The sequence below is a fragment of the Microtus oregoni genome, unplaced genomic scaffold (genome assembly GCF_018167655.1).
Source record: "Microtus oregoni isolate MIOR12 unplaced genomic scaffold, Mior012 000012F_ref0000307, whole genome shotgun sequence".
In the NCBI taxonomy this organism is placed as follows: Eukaryota; Metazoa; Chordata; class Mammalia; order Rodentia; family Cricetidae; genus Microtus; species Microtus oregoni.
The window spans coordinates 49,253,593-49,270,285 of NW_024543071.1; the positions used below are offsets into that span (position 1 = coordinate 49,253,593).

Consider the following 16,693-nt stretch of genomic DNA (forward strand, 5'->3'; position numbering starts at 1 on the left):
TCTGCCTCCCTTTCCGGTTCAGCTGCTTTCGGCTCCTCCCACTTGACCTAGACAATCCTTCCTCAGCCCTCAAAGCCAGTCCGCCTTGGCCACCAGTTCCCTCATGCCCTGCCATGCTCCCAACTACCATTAGCTCTGCCCATGCTCACTATCCACCCCCAATCCTGGCACAACCAGCCAGATAATTGCAAAAGGGCTGAGCCAGCTCCGGGCCTTCACATGACAGCTGCTGCCGCTGCAAGGGGATGGGACAGCTGGAAATAGAGGCACATTCCATGGGAGATCCTATCAGAAAATAGTGCCACAGTCTGGCCACCCAGCGCCTGATCTGTGCAGTCAGGGATGGGGATGCAAGCTCAAGTGGTAGAGCTTTCTGAACGTGCACAGAGCCCTGGGTTCCCCAGCGTGATATAGGCCTGTCACAGTAGGGCACACCTGTGATCCCAGCACTAAGGTGAAGGGAGTATAGAATTGCAAGGTCATTCCCTGCTGTGTGAGTTCAAGGCTAGCCTGGATACCTAAGACCCTCTTTCCAGAAAAAAGTACCAACAGGTTTCCTGTGGAAATCAAGGAAATAAAAGGGAGATTTGGAAGAGGGGAGGAGACCCAGAAATGGAGACGAACCACTACTATATAATACCCAAGGTAGCCGGGCGATGGTGGCGCACGCCTTTAATCCCAGCACTCGGGAGGCAGAGGCAGGCGGATCTCTGTGAGTTTGAGACCAGCCTGGTCTACAGAGCTAGTTCCAGGACAGGCTCCAAAGCCGCAGAGAAACCCTGTCTCGAAAAACAAAAAAAACAAAACAAAACAAAAAATACCCAAGGTATTCTTCCTCTTATGATTGAACAGTAATACTCTCTGCAGCCATCCCCTGGAGACACCTCTACCCTAGGCACTGGCGCACAGGACATCCCAGATCTCCACTGGAGTAAGAGACAGCCTACTCTGGGAGCCATGCCAGCCTGATTAGAGCACACAGACAGGAGCAGGTGGTAGCCTCTCTAACTTTCAGAGGCGTTAATATTTCAGCTGTACAGCATTATAGAAGCAAACAGAGTGGGTACCCTTAACTATATCCAAACACACAGAGGACCAAAACAAACCAGGATGTTCAGTATACTACTGGACTCCCACTGTGAGTCTGGGCAAGCCTTGGCCACCTACCACAATCTGACAAGTATGGACGTTCTGAGGGGTGCTGGTTGCCATGGAAACTATTAATTTCACAAACGCCTGGGTGGGGCACTCCAGGCACTTCACTTAAGTGTGCACCCTTCCCCCATCCTTCAAAGGGGGAAGTGGCACATTTGGGGCATGTGGGCAGCTGGTGGGATGGGTCCAACCCAGGGAAGAGAAGCAGCTGTCCAGATCTGGCTCAAAGCAGGATATGAATGGGAGGGGGGGGGGGGAAGACAAGCTAGGTCTATCTTGGAAGAACTTTAGAGAATTTTAATAAGTTACTTATACAAAACTGCCAACAAAGCTAAAATAGTTGCTTTTGGCCAGTATCTACCGGCTTATCTACACGCTAAACCAAGCTGCGCCTTCCCATTCACACTCCGGGCTCTGTAAAGATTCTATCTGAGAGGACTGCAACTCTAGGTCCTGACCCCTCTCTTTTCAACCTCCCTCTGAGCCTGCCCATTAAGTGGATACAGTGGCCTCCTTCCCTCACCCGACTAGTTTTCCACGATCCTGCTGTGTTCTCAGTCTGACCCATTCCCAACACTCTCCCCTTCTGCCCCTGACCCCTAACTGCCAGTTTGTGTGGGTCGTGGTGCCACCTCCAGAGAGTGGCTGGTGGCACAGCCTCTCTGGCACCCAGAGACATTCACAGGCTCATGCGTGTATTGGTGGCTGATGGCAGAGGTAGACTAGGCTCTAACAAGATGCCTCCAGCTCAAGCTGAGATGGGGGAAGGCCAGGCAGGCGACTGGTGACTCAGGCCTCCCCAGGGCAGGGCGGGGACAGAACTAACCCCAGGCGTGCTTCCCCCACTGCACCCCCACTCCCCTAGAAACTTGTTAACTCTTCCCTAGGGGCCTATCCCATCAGCCTTCCATGCCCTCCTAGGCTCTCTAATCTGTGTACTGGTCCCCAGGTGAGGGTTTTACCTAACAACCTGGCCACCCTGCACCCAACCTCCAGGGTCAGAAGCATGAAGCAGGATGTACAAATGAGTCACCCTTCCTGTAGAGGGAAACTCAGAGGGAGGGGAGCTGGAGGAGAGGGTCCCTGCCATCTCCAGTCCAGACCAAGACTGCTGCCCAAACACTGATCCACCCCAAAGAACCCTACCCTTTTACAGTAAGGCCTCCTTCCTAGAGGGACAAGGTGGCCTTTTTGCCTCAAACCCTAAGCCCTAAAGAGGCACAGAAGGTGGCCCTTTTGCCTCAATCTTCAGCTATTGGGAAGATGAAGGGGACACCAAACAGGCAGCAGAGATTGCACAAGCAGAGGGGTGGGGTGGGAAACGGAATTTAGAAGTCTGACAGGTTCAGTGAGGCCCCAACAACAAAGATGGACACACCCCACACCAGCATCTAGTACTGTGAGAATACCTGAGACCAAACTGCACAGGAGACAAGTTTGGATCCAACTCAAGATGAGCTGCCTGGGAGCAGTACTGGAGCAAGAACCAACCCATCCTCAGTCATGCAGATTCCAAACTAGAGCTCTCACTAACCACCCACTCTTAACAAAACCCCAGCTACAGGTCCAATCCCTAGTAAGGTTAGCCTTCTCCCTCCAAGATCCTTATCCTACTAAGGATGGGATAAGAAAACAAACACAAAATCCTGTCAGAGTTGAACAAAGGCAACTTTCTGCACCTACTAGTTTCTAATCCCTTTGCTTTTGGGCACAGGCTCTCAGGTAGCCCAGGCTGGCCTCTACTTCCAGAAGGGTGGGTGACACCAAACCCACACTTCTGCACTCGATTAGAAACAGTTTCACTATGTAGCACTGAGTTCTCTGGCAAGACTCAGGATGGCCTCAAGCTTGCAGCAGTCTTGCCTCTGCCTTCTAGTTGCTGAGATTACAGGCATATGCCACCACATCCGATGTATGCACTACAGGACTGACCACAGGGACACTGGGCAAGCACTCTCATACCACACCGAGGTATGGACCAAGCCTAGTGTCTAATTCTAATGTAAGCTACTAGAACTTAGGGAAACACCTGCATATGGTGGCTCATTCCTGGAACTCCAGCACTTGGGAAGCCAGAACAGAAAGGGTCACTGCTAGCTTAAGCTACAGTGAGATCATTTAAAAAACAAATGAAAACAGAAAAACCCCAAATCCTGAAAATGTAATAAAATCAAGTTCAAAGTCAGGAATTAATAGTAACCGTTGGCCTCAGCAGATTATTAGGAAGCAACCCCAATGATTTGGTACTCTGGGCTTCAGGGTGACATCAGCAGCCAGTGTCCACCTCAGATGTGTTTACCTGGAGTTATTGTGAACCACCCCCAAACTTCCCTGTTAGAAAGCAGAGGTACCAAACCCAGGGTGGCAGCACCCACATTTGTAACTCTAAAGCTTGGAGGCTGAGGCAGGGTCTTCCGTTTGAAGACAGCCTGGACTATTAGCAAGAACTGTTTCAGAAACAACCTGGAGCCTAAAAGATGGCCCAGCAGTAAAAGCACTTACTCTTCCTAATGACCTGAGTTTAGTTCCCCAGAACCAACACTGAGCAGCTCTGGGGGCTCCAATGCCCTCTTGTAACCTCCTGGGGTACCTGCATATCCATGCAGAATGTACACACAACAAACACACATCTTTAAAACAAAGTAGATGATCAGAGCTGACCCAGTGCCTGGTAAGGACCAAGAGCCCAGGGTCTAGCCCAAGTAGCTAGTCTTCTAGCATATTTGTAGCACTGAAGCTGCAGGCCTGGGCGGTGTCACCCACCCACCCACTCACCTAAGCACCCCATAAGCCACCTGTGAGGAAATAAGCCTTCCCAACACTTGGAACTGGGGAGCTGGTATGCTTAAGGCCCACAGGACACGTGCACACCCCCATCCAACAAAAATTACCTGTACCACACTAAGCAGGTTTTCTTCAACTAGAGAGTAACAAACTTGTGTGGAACATTTAACTGCAATGGATATACATAGGTCCTATGAAAGCACCCGCACCATTACATAAGGTATCTGAGCACGAGGACTACAGGACAGAGGACAAAAGCTATGACAAAACACAAATCCCCCTCATACTGTGTGCTACTCCACGGCTCAGCATCATCAACAGACACGCTCTTCAACGGTCAAGGTCCGGGAATACAATTTCTGTTAGTAATTAAACCCCACGTCACCACCCAGTCTGCTTTTCCTCTTCCCCAAGGAGAACATCATTGTGGGAAGCAGGAAGCAAAGGCGAAAGCGAGGCCAGGCCTCTACTCCTGCTCTTCCCACAGGCAACAACTCTGAAGAAGCCACCACTCACAAAGGAGGCAGGGCACAAAAGGGTTCAATGTTCAGTTTCCTTTAATGACCCCCATCTCCCCTGAAGGGTAGGTGCAGGCAGCTAGGCGACAGCAAGACATGTTCACTTGAAGATCTTGCCTTGATTGACGGCTTTGCCCACATGCTGGAAGGCCCCCTCCCAGGAAAAGTACTCTCGAACCAGGGTCTGGGTCTCCTCGCTACCAGGATCCAGTTTCCGCCATGTATATGACTCGTAGTCCACCTGCCAATCTGGACTTAGCTGGGGATAAAAAGCAGTACAGAGGTATGAGGTTAGGCACTGGACACCACTTCACATCCCTGCAACTCCCAGCTCAGACATCAGGACTCACACTGACGTGAACATACTTCCGGTGTACAATCCAGAACCCTTCCCTCATACCCTCTGGCCCAGGCAAAGGACCCCCAGAGTTCCCTAGACTCTTGCCTACTTGAAGAGACTACCCCCAGTACCATCCTCACCGGAAAGGCAAGTTCTTGGCCTCGGAAGACCCAAACGCCAGAAATGGAGCTGCTGTTGTTGGTTCCAAAGAGGATGACACTAGCAAAGGCATTCTTCCTCAGTTTGTCCAATCGCTGGAACATGCCTGGAGGGAAAAGAGGAGACTATTCAGCCTCTGGAATCCAGTCCCCACTACCTTGATCACCCTCCTCCCAGGCCCACTCCTCTTCTCACCAGTGATGAGGTTGCAACTCATAAAGGTCTGGGTGAGCTCCTCAGGGAAGCGATATTCAGCATACCACAGGGACCAGCCGTCCTTATCAAAGTGCTCCCAAAAATATGGCAACGCCACGGAGAGGGTGTCCTCGTTGGAGTACTTACGCTTAAACTCATCCAACACAAAGGTACTAAAGAGAAAACAAAAGGAGGCCAATAAGGAGAAAGTCCTGCTGCATCTGCAAAGTATCTCTAGGCCACTGGCGTTTTCACCTAGCGTTTACTGGCTTGGTGTAAGTGGCCCCTATAACGCAGTGACAGACACTAACAGCATAGGAGCAAAGAGAGCTAGAGGATGGAGCTGGAGCATAAACAAGACGAAGTAAGACACTTCTGGGCCTATGAGTGCTAGACATGCACGAGGAGGAAGCCAGGACACATAGCATCCCAGAGTCCAGCATGGGAGGACACGGCTGGCTGCTGCCCTCATGTGGTGGCTAAAAGCAAGAGTCTGTTCTTCCTTCTAGTGCCCCTCCCAGACATTCCCCAGGAATGCTCAGGTCAAACTCCCCACCTCTCTCCTCCCCACCACACAGGCCTTCTAGGTTACAGGCTGGAACGGAAATGCAAGTGTTTATGCCCAGATCCTTAGTCCCTCTCTGTCCAGTAACAAGTTTGCATACGGAAAAATTTACCAAAGAAAAGGTTACCAAAGTAACCTGACACACAGGGTCAGATAGACAGAGCCACGAAAGCTAGCATAGCCACAGGAGGCATTTCCCCCATGGCTCAGGTTCTATTATTTTCTCTTTCCAACTATAAATGTTTCTCAACAATATCTAACTCCAGTTCCAGGGGATCTGACACCCTCTTCTGACCTCCTCGAGTATTAGGCATGCACATGGTATGGTGCACATACAAACATGCAGGCAACACTCCTACACATAAAATAAAAAAATAAGTCTTTAAAAAGTAATAATAAATGGCCACGCAGTAAGGCGCATCCCTTTTATCCCAGCACTTAGGAGGCAGAGGCAGAAGGATCTCTGTGAGTTCGGGGTCAGCCTGGTCTACAGACTGAGTTCCAGGATAGCCAAGGCTACAAAGAGAAACCCTGTCTCAAACACCACCCCCCAAAGGCATAAATATCGCTTCAAGTTAGAAATGATATGCACCACACTCTCAGTGCTTAAGAGGTAGAAGCAGCAGGATCCAAAGTCCAAAGTCATTCTCAGACATAACAGCTCCAAGGCCAGCCTGAGCTACACAAGACCCTGACTCAATATAAATAGACTCGGTCTAAATATCACATTATTTCACTCAATCGTTACATCGCCTAAGTCACACTGCTACCCTTCTCTCATTTTACAGATAAGTAAATGGTGAGTCTAGTCCAAGGTCTGTAGCAAGAGTCTAGCAGAGCCAGAAATCTGCCCTTTAACCACCAGTTCCCAGACTGGTCTCCAAATGTCCACCAGACAACTCTTCAAAGGGGCCTGAAACCTTAGAACCTCCCCCTTCCAGCTAAAAGGTAGGCCTGGCGACCTTTTCACATTCCATCTGTTTTTCCCCAAGTAACAGATCAGGTATGGTCTGCACCTGTAATCTCAACATAGGGATGTAACAAGATCCTGCCTCAAAAAGTTAGGATTGATGGTAGAGCTAGATGGCCCAGGATGCATAAGAATGGGTGAAGCCCCAAGTTCAACACTTAGCACCCTAGCCGGGCGGTGGTGGCGCACGCCTTTAATCCCAGCACTCGGGAGGCAGAGGCAGGCGGATCTCTGTGAGTTCGAGACCAGCCTGGTCTACAAGAGCTAGTTCCAGGAGAGGCTCCAAAACCACAGAGAAACCCTGTCTCGAAAAACCAAAAAAAAAAAAAAAAAAAAAAAAAAAACACTTAGCACCCTAAAATAAATATATAGTGTATGTGTGTATACATATATACACACAAAGAGAAAAACAATATAAGCTCCCGAAACACATCTAGCTAGAGATCTTAAAGGGACTAGAATGAAACCTTGAACATAGGGTCTCTGACTAATGCTAGCTAAGTCTCTGACTTCAATTTCATATTAAAAAGTCTAAGGGGAAAAAAAAAAAAGTCTAAGGGGCCCAACGGTGGTGGTACACACCTTTAAGCCCACAGCACTCAAGGAAGCAGAGGGATCTCTGTGAGTTCGAGGCCATTTCTACAACAGTCACAGCTACAAAGAAACCTTCTCAAAACCCCAAAAAGCCGAAGGGGATGTCGGACATGGTGGCACACTCCTTCAATCCCAGCACTCAGGAGACAGAAAGCAAAGCGGATCTCTGTGTCTCTGTGAGTTCCAGGATGGCTAGACTTGCCCTAAGGGAAGTGAAGTGTGGTAGCTCCTGTAAGCAATCCAACACTTGAGACAAGGAGGACCTGGAGGGATTAACGTCACTCTTAGCTACAGTCTCAGTGAGACTAGCCTGCCATACCTGAGACTGCCTTTGAGATACAGTGAGACAAAACAAACAAAAACAAACCAAAACACAAGAAAAAGAAAACTAAGTCTCTACCTTTGCCCATCTGTTAGAAAAAGAGAATTCTAACAGATTGAGGACATAACTCAGTGGGGAAACTGCTTGCTTTGGTATGCAAGCATGGGGAACTGAATTCAGATCCCTAGCACTTACACAGTAGCTAGCATTTGTAATTCCCAGTGCTAGGGTTGTTGGCTAGAGAGAAGTAGATCTTGGGGGTTCAAGCTCCAGGTTAAGACAGAGATTTCAAAAGGAGAAATGCCTTTACAGATGCACCCAGGGGCACAAAGACATACACAACAAATAAAAGGGACTTCTGACATAGTGGTGCACCCCAGGATTCGGTAGGCAGAGGCAGGTGGTCTCTGTGATTTTTTGGCAGTTTGGTCCATGCAAAGAGTTCCAGGTCAGTCAGGACTACATAGTGATACCCTGTCTTCTTCTTCTTTTGGTTTTTCGAGACAGGGTTTCTCTGTAGCTTTGGAGCCTGTCCTGAAACTAGCCCTTATAGACCAGGCTTGCCTTGAACTCACAGAGATCCGCCTACCTCTGCCTTCCAAGTGCTGAGATTAAAGGCGTGCACCACCACTGCCCAGCTGATACCCTGTCTTAAAAAAAGCAGAAGAAAGCAGGGCAGTGGTGCAATACACCTCTATCTAATACCAGCACTGGGGAGGCAAAGGTAGACAGATCTCTGAGTTCAAGGCCAGTCTGATCTACAGATCAAGTTCTAGAACAGCCAGAGCTTCAGAGAAATCCTGTCTAGAAAGACCAAAATCAATAACAAAACAAAAAAAAAAATAAACAAAAACAGGACTTCCAGATTAGTACATCCCAGGTGGAGGCAGGAAGATGAGTCAGAAATTCAAGGGCATCCTCTGTCACACAGCTCAAGTCAGCCTGGACTACCCTTACTCACATACATCAGTATTTACACAAACAACCAAATATTGCAACCCTACATGCGAGATGAACAAGGGTTAAGAATGCCTTCCAACATGCTTACCTCTTGGGCAAGTGAGCAAAGGGGTCCTTGGCCTTAGGCTCAGCAGCCAGTGCCTGCTCACACTCATCCATCTCCTCCTCAGGAGCTGGGGCAGCTGCCTTTTTCTCCTCTTTCCGTTCAGCCTGGGGCTTCTGTTTCTCTTCTCGTGAACCCTTTTCTTTCCTTGGAGTATCTTTTTTAGGCTGGCTCTCTGCAAACTTCTTGGCTAGTAAAGGAGACAGGAAAGGAAATATATTGCTTCTTTCCATTTTCCTCCATACCCTGCAGCAAGCAGGGAAAAAGATTGGCAAGAACCACCACTTGGTTGTCCAAACAAACATCAAGAACAAGCCACATTATCATGTGCACTGCATTCCAATGTCTTACAGTGACTATGTTCTGTGGGTCACCACAAGTCAAAGGCTATGTAAATCAGGGGGTGACAGAACAAACTGGACCCTGACCCTGACCACATGCTGTCTCTTCAGACTTACCATCAAATTGGGCCATCTTCTCACACAGCTTCACCTCCCCCAAGACTGCCCTGAACTGGGGCTGGTTAATGCAGGTGAGGAACCATCGGTTGGTATTGGGGAAGGCCTGGCGAAAAGAAGGCTCTAAGACCTGCCAGGACAGAAGGACAGAACAAAGTCAACAGTGCAAAGTTTGCAAATAGATTTCAAACCAGAGCACAAAATCCTTACCTCTGGTTCCACTTTCCTCTCTACTCCCAGGAAGCAGAACCTTAAATTACTACATCTCCTGAATGTAGATTTTATTATTATATATAGTGTTCTGCCTGCATGTATGCCTACAGACCAGAAGAGGGCATCTGATCTCATTACAAATGGTGCAAGCCGCCACGTGGTTGCTGGGAATTAAACTCAAGACCTCTGGAAGAGAAGTCAGGGCCCTTAACTTTTAAGCCAATAGCTTCATGAATACGAAAATTTTGTCAACATGTATCTGTGTACAACATATGTGTAGTGTCCCTTGAAGCCAGAAGATAGAATCAGATCTCGGAACTGGAGTTACAGTTGATTGTGAGCCATATGGGTGTTGGGAACTGAACCTTAGTCCTCTGGAAGAGTAGCCAGTGAGCACCTTTAACAATTACGTTCTCGCCGGGCGATGGTGGCGCACGCCTTTAATCCCAGCACTCGGGAGGCAGAGGTGGGCGGATCTCTGTAAGTTCGAGACCAGCCTGGTCTAGAGAGCTAGTTCCAGGACAGGCTCCAAAGCCACAGAGAAACCCTGTCTCGAAAAACCACAAAAAAAAAAAAAAAAAAAAAAACAATTACGTTCTCTCCAGTCTCCTTTTTCTATTTTTCAGTCAGTGTTATTGCATAACCCAAATAGGCTTCCACATGATCTCCAGCCTCAGTGCTGGGATTTCAGGTGCTTCTTTCTTCTGCTTTTACAGCTCAATCTAAAAGGATGGTTGTTATTACCCCTTTATATACTATTATTCTACCTAACACTTACTGTTTTAACCTAACTCAAGACCCAGCAATACGACTTTTGGGTATATACCTAAAGGATCATACCATAAGGATATGCTCAACTATGTTTATAGAAGCATTATTGTCATAGCCAGAACCTGGAAACAACCTAAATGCCCCCAACCAAAGAATGGATGAAGAAGATGTGGTACATTTACACAATGAAACACCACCAGAAAAAAAATGATGCATTGAAATTTGCGAACAAATGGATGGATCTAAAAATTATAGAGTGAGGTAACCCAGACCCAGAAAGACAAATATCACATGTACTCACTCATAAGTGTCTCTTAGACACAAAGCAAAGAAAAACCAGCCTACAAGTCACAATCCCAAGAACCTAGACAACAAAGAGGACCCTAACAGAGACATACATGAATCTAATCTACATACAAAGTAAAACGATGAGATCCCCTGAGTAAATAGGGAGCATGGGGACCTTGAGAGAGGGTAGAAGGGGAGGAAAGAGGGAGGAGTGGAAAAAATATATATAGCTTAATAAAAATAATTCAAAAATACTTTTTTTTTTGCTCTTTTACATAAGCATTTCCAGTCTATTCTTTTAAATTTCATGTCAACAAAATTTTCTTAAGTTAGATTCAACAAGTCTCTAATGGCGCCTATCTAAGAATACAGGGCTGGGGATGTGGCTCAGTGGCAGAACGTAAGCCACCCAGAAAGCACAAGGCACTGGGTTCCAACACAGCGTCCAAAGGTAGGAGAGTTGGAGTGCTTAGAAATGTATTTTGCTAAATAAGCTGACCCAAAAAAAAGACACTTTGTGTACACAGCAGGGAATGGAAGCTAGAGCACGCCAGGTAAACTGTGCCACGGGCCCCATTCTAGCTCTACCCTGCAACTACAATCTATATTTATGATACAACCAAAGCTGAGACTAAAGCATAGCTCAGCAACACAGTATAACTCCTGCACAAACAGTACAGTCCTTCTAACTGCTTCACAGAAACTCACTGTCCTCTTTAAAAACTTTTCAGATTTGCCAGGCAGTGTTGGCCCACGCCTTTAATCCCAGCACTTCGGAGGCAGAGGCAGGCCGATCTCTGTGAGTGAGGCCAGCCTGGTCTACAGATCAAGTTCCAAGACAGACAGGACTATTGCAGAGAAAGCCTGTCTCAAAAGAACAAAAACAAAATCTAAGATTTATTTCATTTTTACATATTTGAGTGTTTTCCTTCCATTTATATCTATGCACCATGTGAATGCCTGGTGCTCACTGAGACCAGAAGGTATTGGACTCCCCTTGAGCTGGAGTTATTTATAAGCTGCCATGTGTATACTGGGACTTGAGCCTGAATCCTCTGCAAAAGGAGTGCTCTTAAGTGCTGAGTTATCTCTTCAGTCCCACACTTTTGTTGTTTCTCGAGACAGGGTTTCTCTTAACAGTCCTGGCTTTGTAGACCAGGCTGGCCTCGAACTCACAGAAATCCTCCTGCTTTTGCCTCCCAAGTGCTGGGATTAAAGGTGTACACCACCACCGCCTGGCCCCACACTACTATCTTAAGAAAGTCATAATTTATTTTTTGTTTTTATGTATATTGGTGTTTGCCCGCACATGTCTGTGCACCACATACATTCCTAGTGCTCAGAGACGCCAGAAGAGGACATCACATCTCCTAGAAATAGAGTTACAATTAGGAGGCACCATACTGGTGCTGGGTGACCTCTGAAAGCACAGCAAGTGTTCTTAACTGTGAACCCGTCTCTCCAGCCCATCGTTTTCAAATTTGCCAAAGATAGAAGGGGGTGAGATAAATTTTGTCATCTGATGATGATGATGTGGGATTCTCCTTTGTATGCTGTGAATACTATTGGTTAATGAAAAGAATCTGCCTTGGTCTATGATAAGACAGAGTAGGGGAAAACTAAACTGAATGCTGGGAGAAAGGAGGTGGAATCAGAGAAAAGCCATGTAGCCCCACCATGTAGCAGATGATGGAACTTTACCCAGTAAGCCACAGCTTCGTGGTGATACACGGATTAATGGAGATGGGTTAATTTAAGATATGAATTAGACAGAAATACACTTAAGCGATTGGCCACAGTATTGCAAATAATATGGTTTCTGTTATTATTTTGGGGCCGAGTAGCCGGAAACAAACAAGTGGCTCTCCTACTACACACAGAAGCCAGGAACTCCAAGTTCTGAAGTACCTGGGTTCAAGCAGTACTTGAGCACTTACTAGCTGTGTTGTGGGCAGGAAAGCACTAGCATGACTGCGGGAGGCACATGGTCCAGCACACAATCACTTTTCTCTTTGTTCCCACTGTACTCTGGACCAGATGTTGCTTGGAAATCAATACAACATTAAGGAAAAAAATAATAATAACCTGAGGGGCTAGAGAGATGGCTCAGCAGTTAAGAGCACTCACTGGCTGTTCTTCCAGAGCTCCTAGGTTCGAGTCCCAGTACTCACATGACAGCTCACAAAATGTCTTTAACTCCAGTTCCAAAGGATCTGGCATCCTCACACAGACATACATGCAGGTAAAACACCAATGCACATAAATTCATAAATCAAAACAAATAAAAAATGACTGTTCTTCTAGATGACTCTGATTTGATTTCCAGGACCCACATGGTAGCTCACAAACCCTTGAGATCTGCACACATAATGTACATACATACATACATACATGCAAATACATGTAAGTGAAAAATTTTGTTTTAAAAAAAAAGTAAGCCAAATAGTGATTGCTACCACCTTGAATTTATAAGTAAAATAAAGAACTGTGAGAATTCGTATACCCCTCTCTCTGCACCAGTGAATAATGAAGCCTCCAGCAGCCCTTGATGCTATAGGAGCCATCCGTGCCTCTTACCTACCTTTAATTTTTGCTCTCACTATATAGCCCAGGTTGGCCTCATACCAGAGTGATCCTCCTGCCTCAGTACCTCAAGCAATAAGATTACAAGTGTAAGCCACCACCCCTACCCTTACCCATCTTTAAATTAAACCCAGATTCTCAAGAAAATAAGCAACATCACCTAAAATAAAAACAGCCACAGAACTCAATCCTGGAATCCCTACAGCTATTAACTGGCCTCCAAAGCAGAACCCAGGGCTCCCCAGTACTAGTCAACCCTCTGTCAAACGAGTTCTTTTCAAACCTTACCTGCTTGTAGAGCCACAGAAGGGTACAGACAACTGTGATATCAGCCAGAGTCACTCGCTCACCCACCAAGAAAGTCCTTGTCTTCAAATGAGTGTCCAGCAGCCCCAGGATTCGCCTCACCTCTTCTTTTGCATTTTCGGTGGCCTGTTGTTTTGAATACTCAAGTTTAGTGAGTACCAAGTGCCTTTCCCTGTGCTCTCCAACTAACAGAATTAAGAGCCATTTAATAAGCAAGCATTGGCTCAGCCCCCATCCTATCATTAGAATCTTGGATCACCTCAAATTTATTAGAGCTAAACACTCACGTTACATTTCTTCATGGTCAACATGACTTTTATTTCCCACTAAACTGATGGTAATCCCTTACTAGTTTTCACACGTCCCTGACATCTTTTCCTCCATCTCTTTATTTCCTATTCCCAAAATGCAGGAGCTGACCCCATCTCTGTGCCTAGCCCCTCCCCAAGTCCCAAAGCACACCTGTTTGTTATGGTGCATGATGCCCAAGGTGGGGAACACCCAGGTGCTGGCTGGAGGGACGATATCACTGTCAGCAAAGCTCACCCACTGCACCACCTGAGCTGCTGCCTCTGGAGTACTTCCCCGCAGGTCCTCGTTGCTTACTGCAAAGGCAGAACATCAAGCTTAGAATTTATATAGGTCAAGGCCAAAACCAACCCAGGTCTCTAGGATTCCACCTTGTCCACTACAGTTACTCCCAGCCACGTCGACAGCCTCATCCCCAGAACCTCTAAAACCTGTATCCCCACAAATTACCATAATAGGCGATGGCATTGCTCTCAAACACGCAGAATCCATCATCACCCTCAAATGCTGGAACCTGGGGACAAAGCAGTGAAAAGACAAACGTAGTATGCATGGGGATTTCTCACTGGCCAATTCTCGGGGTTAAATTGTTCTACACAAGAATGTTAAAAAGACAGCCATTGCTATGCAAACTTGTGACATTACTAGAACTCAGGAATGAAGCATACTCAGTAACCCCTGTAATCTGAATTTAGTATTGGGACTAAGAATTCAAACATGGTTAAAATGTGAAATTAAGGTGCCATACCCTTAATCCCAACAGTCTGAGTCTGAAACCAGCCAGGGCTACCGAGACCTTATCTCCAAAGAAACAATATATTGAGGTACGGATGGCAGACAGTCCCACATCTACAACTCCACTACCTACAGCATTAGGGACAACCCACATAGAGCATCTGCCCTCCTCCACACTCAGCTTTGGATATTTAGCTCTACTTAAGCCCTTTGGGATAAGAATCCAACTCACAAGAAACTTAATATATGTGTACAGATAACACTTGGCCAAAATACATTTCATCCCACAAATATAAAGCAGGTTTGTAACTCTGACAGTCGCTGAGCAGCTCTCAATTTCCCTTCATAACTATACATTCCTCCAACTTTTTTCCCTTTATAGGCAGGCTCTTCTTACTAGACTATATAGGCTGACCTCACACAATCCTCCTGCCTCAGTCTCCAGAATGCTGGGATTACCAGAGCCTTCAAAATGACTTTTTCCTTTTAGGTGCTTGGATTGCAATCAAACTCAGGGCCTTTCATCCCAGGAAATTTTTAAGAATGTGGAGGCTATCTACAGAAAAAAATTCTTGGGCTCTTTGGGGTCTCTGCTTCCCCACTCACCTTGCCAGCAGGAAATTTTCTGAGAAATTCAGGGGTGCGGTTGGTTTGGCCAAAGTGGAAGTGGGGTGGTGCGGAGAGCACGCGGACCTGAGCCCCACTGTACTGAGCAGCAATGAGGGCCTTGAAGGCTCTCCAGTTTTCAGGATATGTGTACAGGGTCTAAGAGAAAGGGTGGAGAACGGACATGAGTAAAACAATCCTGAAGGCTACTTCCCACACTTCCCCGCAATCCCAATGCCTTTGACTCATTTTTACTCCTTCTGCTGAACAAATTAACTGAGTATGCCCTGTGTAATCAGAGTCCTCTGAAATACCAAGAACAGAACTACATACCAGCTGCTAAATAAAGCTTGCCGACAGATATGACCTCCCTTAAGGACATCTCTAGCAGCATTCTTCCCTTCCAAACTTCCTGGCCAACAGACTCCCATCTGCCCAAATACACACGCGTCCACGTCTCCCTGAGCCCTTGTTTCATTCATTCATTCGTGGTGACCCAGTACATGACTACGGCCAGGCTTGTAGAACTTCCCAAGTACACACAACGACCATACATTTCCATGTTCCCCTCAAACCAGCCACGCTGGCCTCTGATGGCATGATCTGCTCATCGACTCCTCTTCCTAAAAAAGCCCGTCTCTTCTCGCCGCACACTAACATCCCTCTGGTCCTGTCCTGCGATGTTTCCCGGTTATCTCCCTATTAAAACCTGATCAGAGGGGTCCATACGGTCTGACTTCAGGGTTCCTTATTCCTCTGGCTCTCAAACCTCCCCGAAAGACAGCTCTAACTGTGTCAGTCGTCTCTGCCCACAAGGACCCTCTCCTTTTTCACTGTTCCCTCTGTTGACCCCCAAAACGGTCGCAAAAGTTCCACCAACCTGCCGAGACGCCACATCTTAAGATGGCAGCGCAGCTGAACCACTTTTTAAAGACCCTGACAGTGGAGAGCCATCATCTCTTTTCTCCTCAACCCCAGAACATTCCACCTCTGGCCTCCCAGCCCCAGTTCCCCTTCAGGCCCTAGGAACCCTGCTCCATGGCGGTATGGTCTGTGGGCCCCAGATCGGCTCTCCGTTTGTGTCTGGAACTCTCCCGGCGCCCACTGACCCGATTCAGTCAAAGGATGGCGGTGGATGGGGTGACCTGGATCACCGGAGCCGGCAAACTTACCCCAGCCGCCATGGTGATTCCGCAGAGAAAGGGGGTGGGGCTGTCGGTGCTGCCGCAAAGTAAGCCGCCAGGGAAACAAGGGAGGGGGTAAGGGGACAGCCGGGCGGAAACAGCGGCCGGAAAGCGAGGACGGCATAAAAGGCACACGCACGACAGTTCCGTCTCCAGCAGCGCTGAGTTGGAAAAAGGGGTGGGGCCCACTGCCTGGAACGCAGAGATGGCGCCTGCGTAGTATGGCTATGGGCAGGCCTGCCCCGCCCCTGTGGCCGACCAATCGGAAGCCTGATAGAAGACGGAGCTCCCCCAGGGCGGGGAGAGTGTGAGAACCCGGCGGAAGCACCGCCCCTCGACCGCTAGCAGCTCTAGCTGACTATGAACTACAGGCAACCAAAGCTGCAAGGAAGGGTTGGCGATTTACTTTTGTTCCTGTTCGGCTTCTTCGGTGAAGGGATTGTCTGTCCAGCCGGGGCCCATGGCCGAAAACATCCTGAAAGTAGGTCTGCTCTGATTAAACAACCTTACTGCTAACTTCTACAACAAAGGAGACCGGACCAACTTGCCATGTCACCTGCACCTCTCAGGCTGGG

At 47.6% G+C, this 16,693-nt stretch overlaps 1 protein-coding gene across 1 annotated transcript; it reads right to left on the reverse strand.

The window, feature by feature from the left end:
- Window positions 1-4,478: 4,478 nt before the first annotated feature.
- On the reverse strand, window positions 4,479-16,254 carry Eef1g (eukaryotic translation elongation factor 1 gamma). Its single transcript, XM_041661348.1, has 10 exons — window positions 16,107-16,254; window positions 14,935-15,093; window positions 14,044-14,107; window positions 13,747-13,889; window positions 13,267-13,410; window positions 9,124-9,253; window positions 8,651-8,855; window positions 5,152-5,324; window positions 4,938-5,062; window positions 4,479-4,716 (listed from the first exon to the last, which is right to left on the reverse strand). Exons 1-10 carry the CDS (start codon window positions 16,116-16,118, stop codon window positions 4,558-4,560), a joined length of 1,314 nt encoding a protein of 437 aa, XP_041517282.1. The 5' UTR covers window positions 16,119-16,254; the 3' UTR covers window positions 4,479-4,557.
- Between the last annotated feature and the right edge of the window lie 439 nt (window positions 16,255-16,693).

Bases quoted from the DNA above. Each gene is read 5' to 3' on its own strand.
- Eef1g (XM_041661348.1), bottom strand. The intron at 13,411-13,746 runs GTGTGCTTTGGG...TCAAAACAACAG, and splicing joins TCATGCACCATAACAAACAG to GCCACCGAAAATGCAAAAGA. The intron at 5,325-8,650 runs GTAAGCATGTTG...TTTTCTCTTTAG, and splicing joins TTTGCTCACTTGCCCAAGAG to TACCTTTGTGTTGGATGAGT.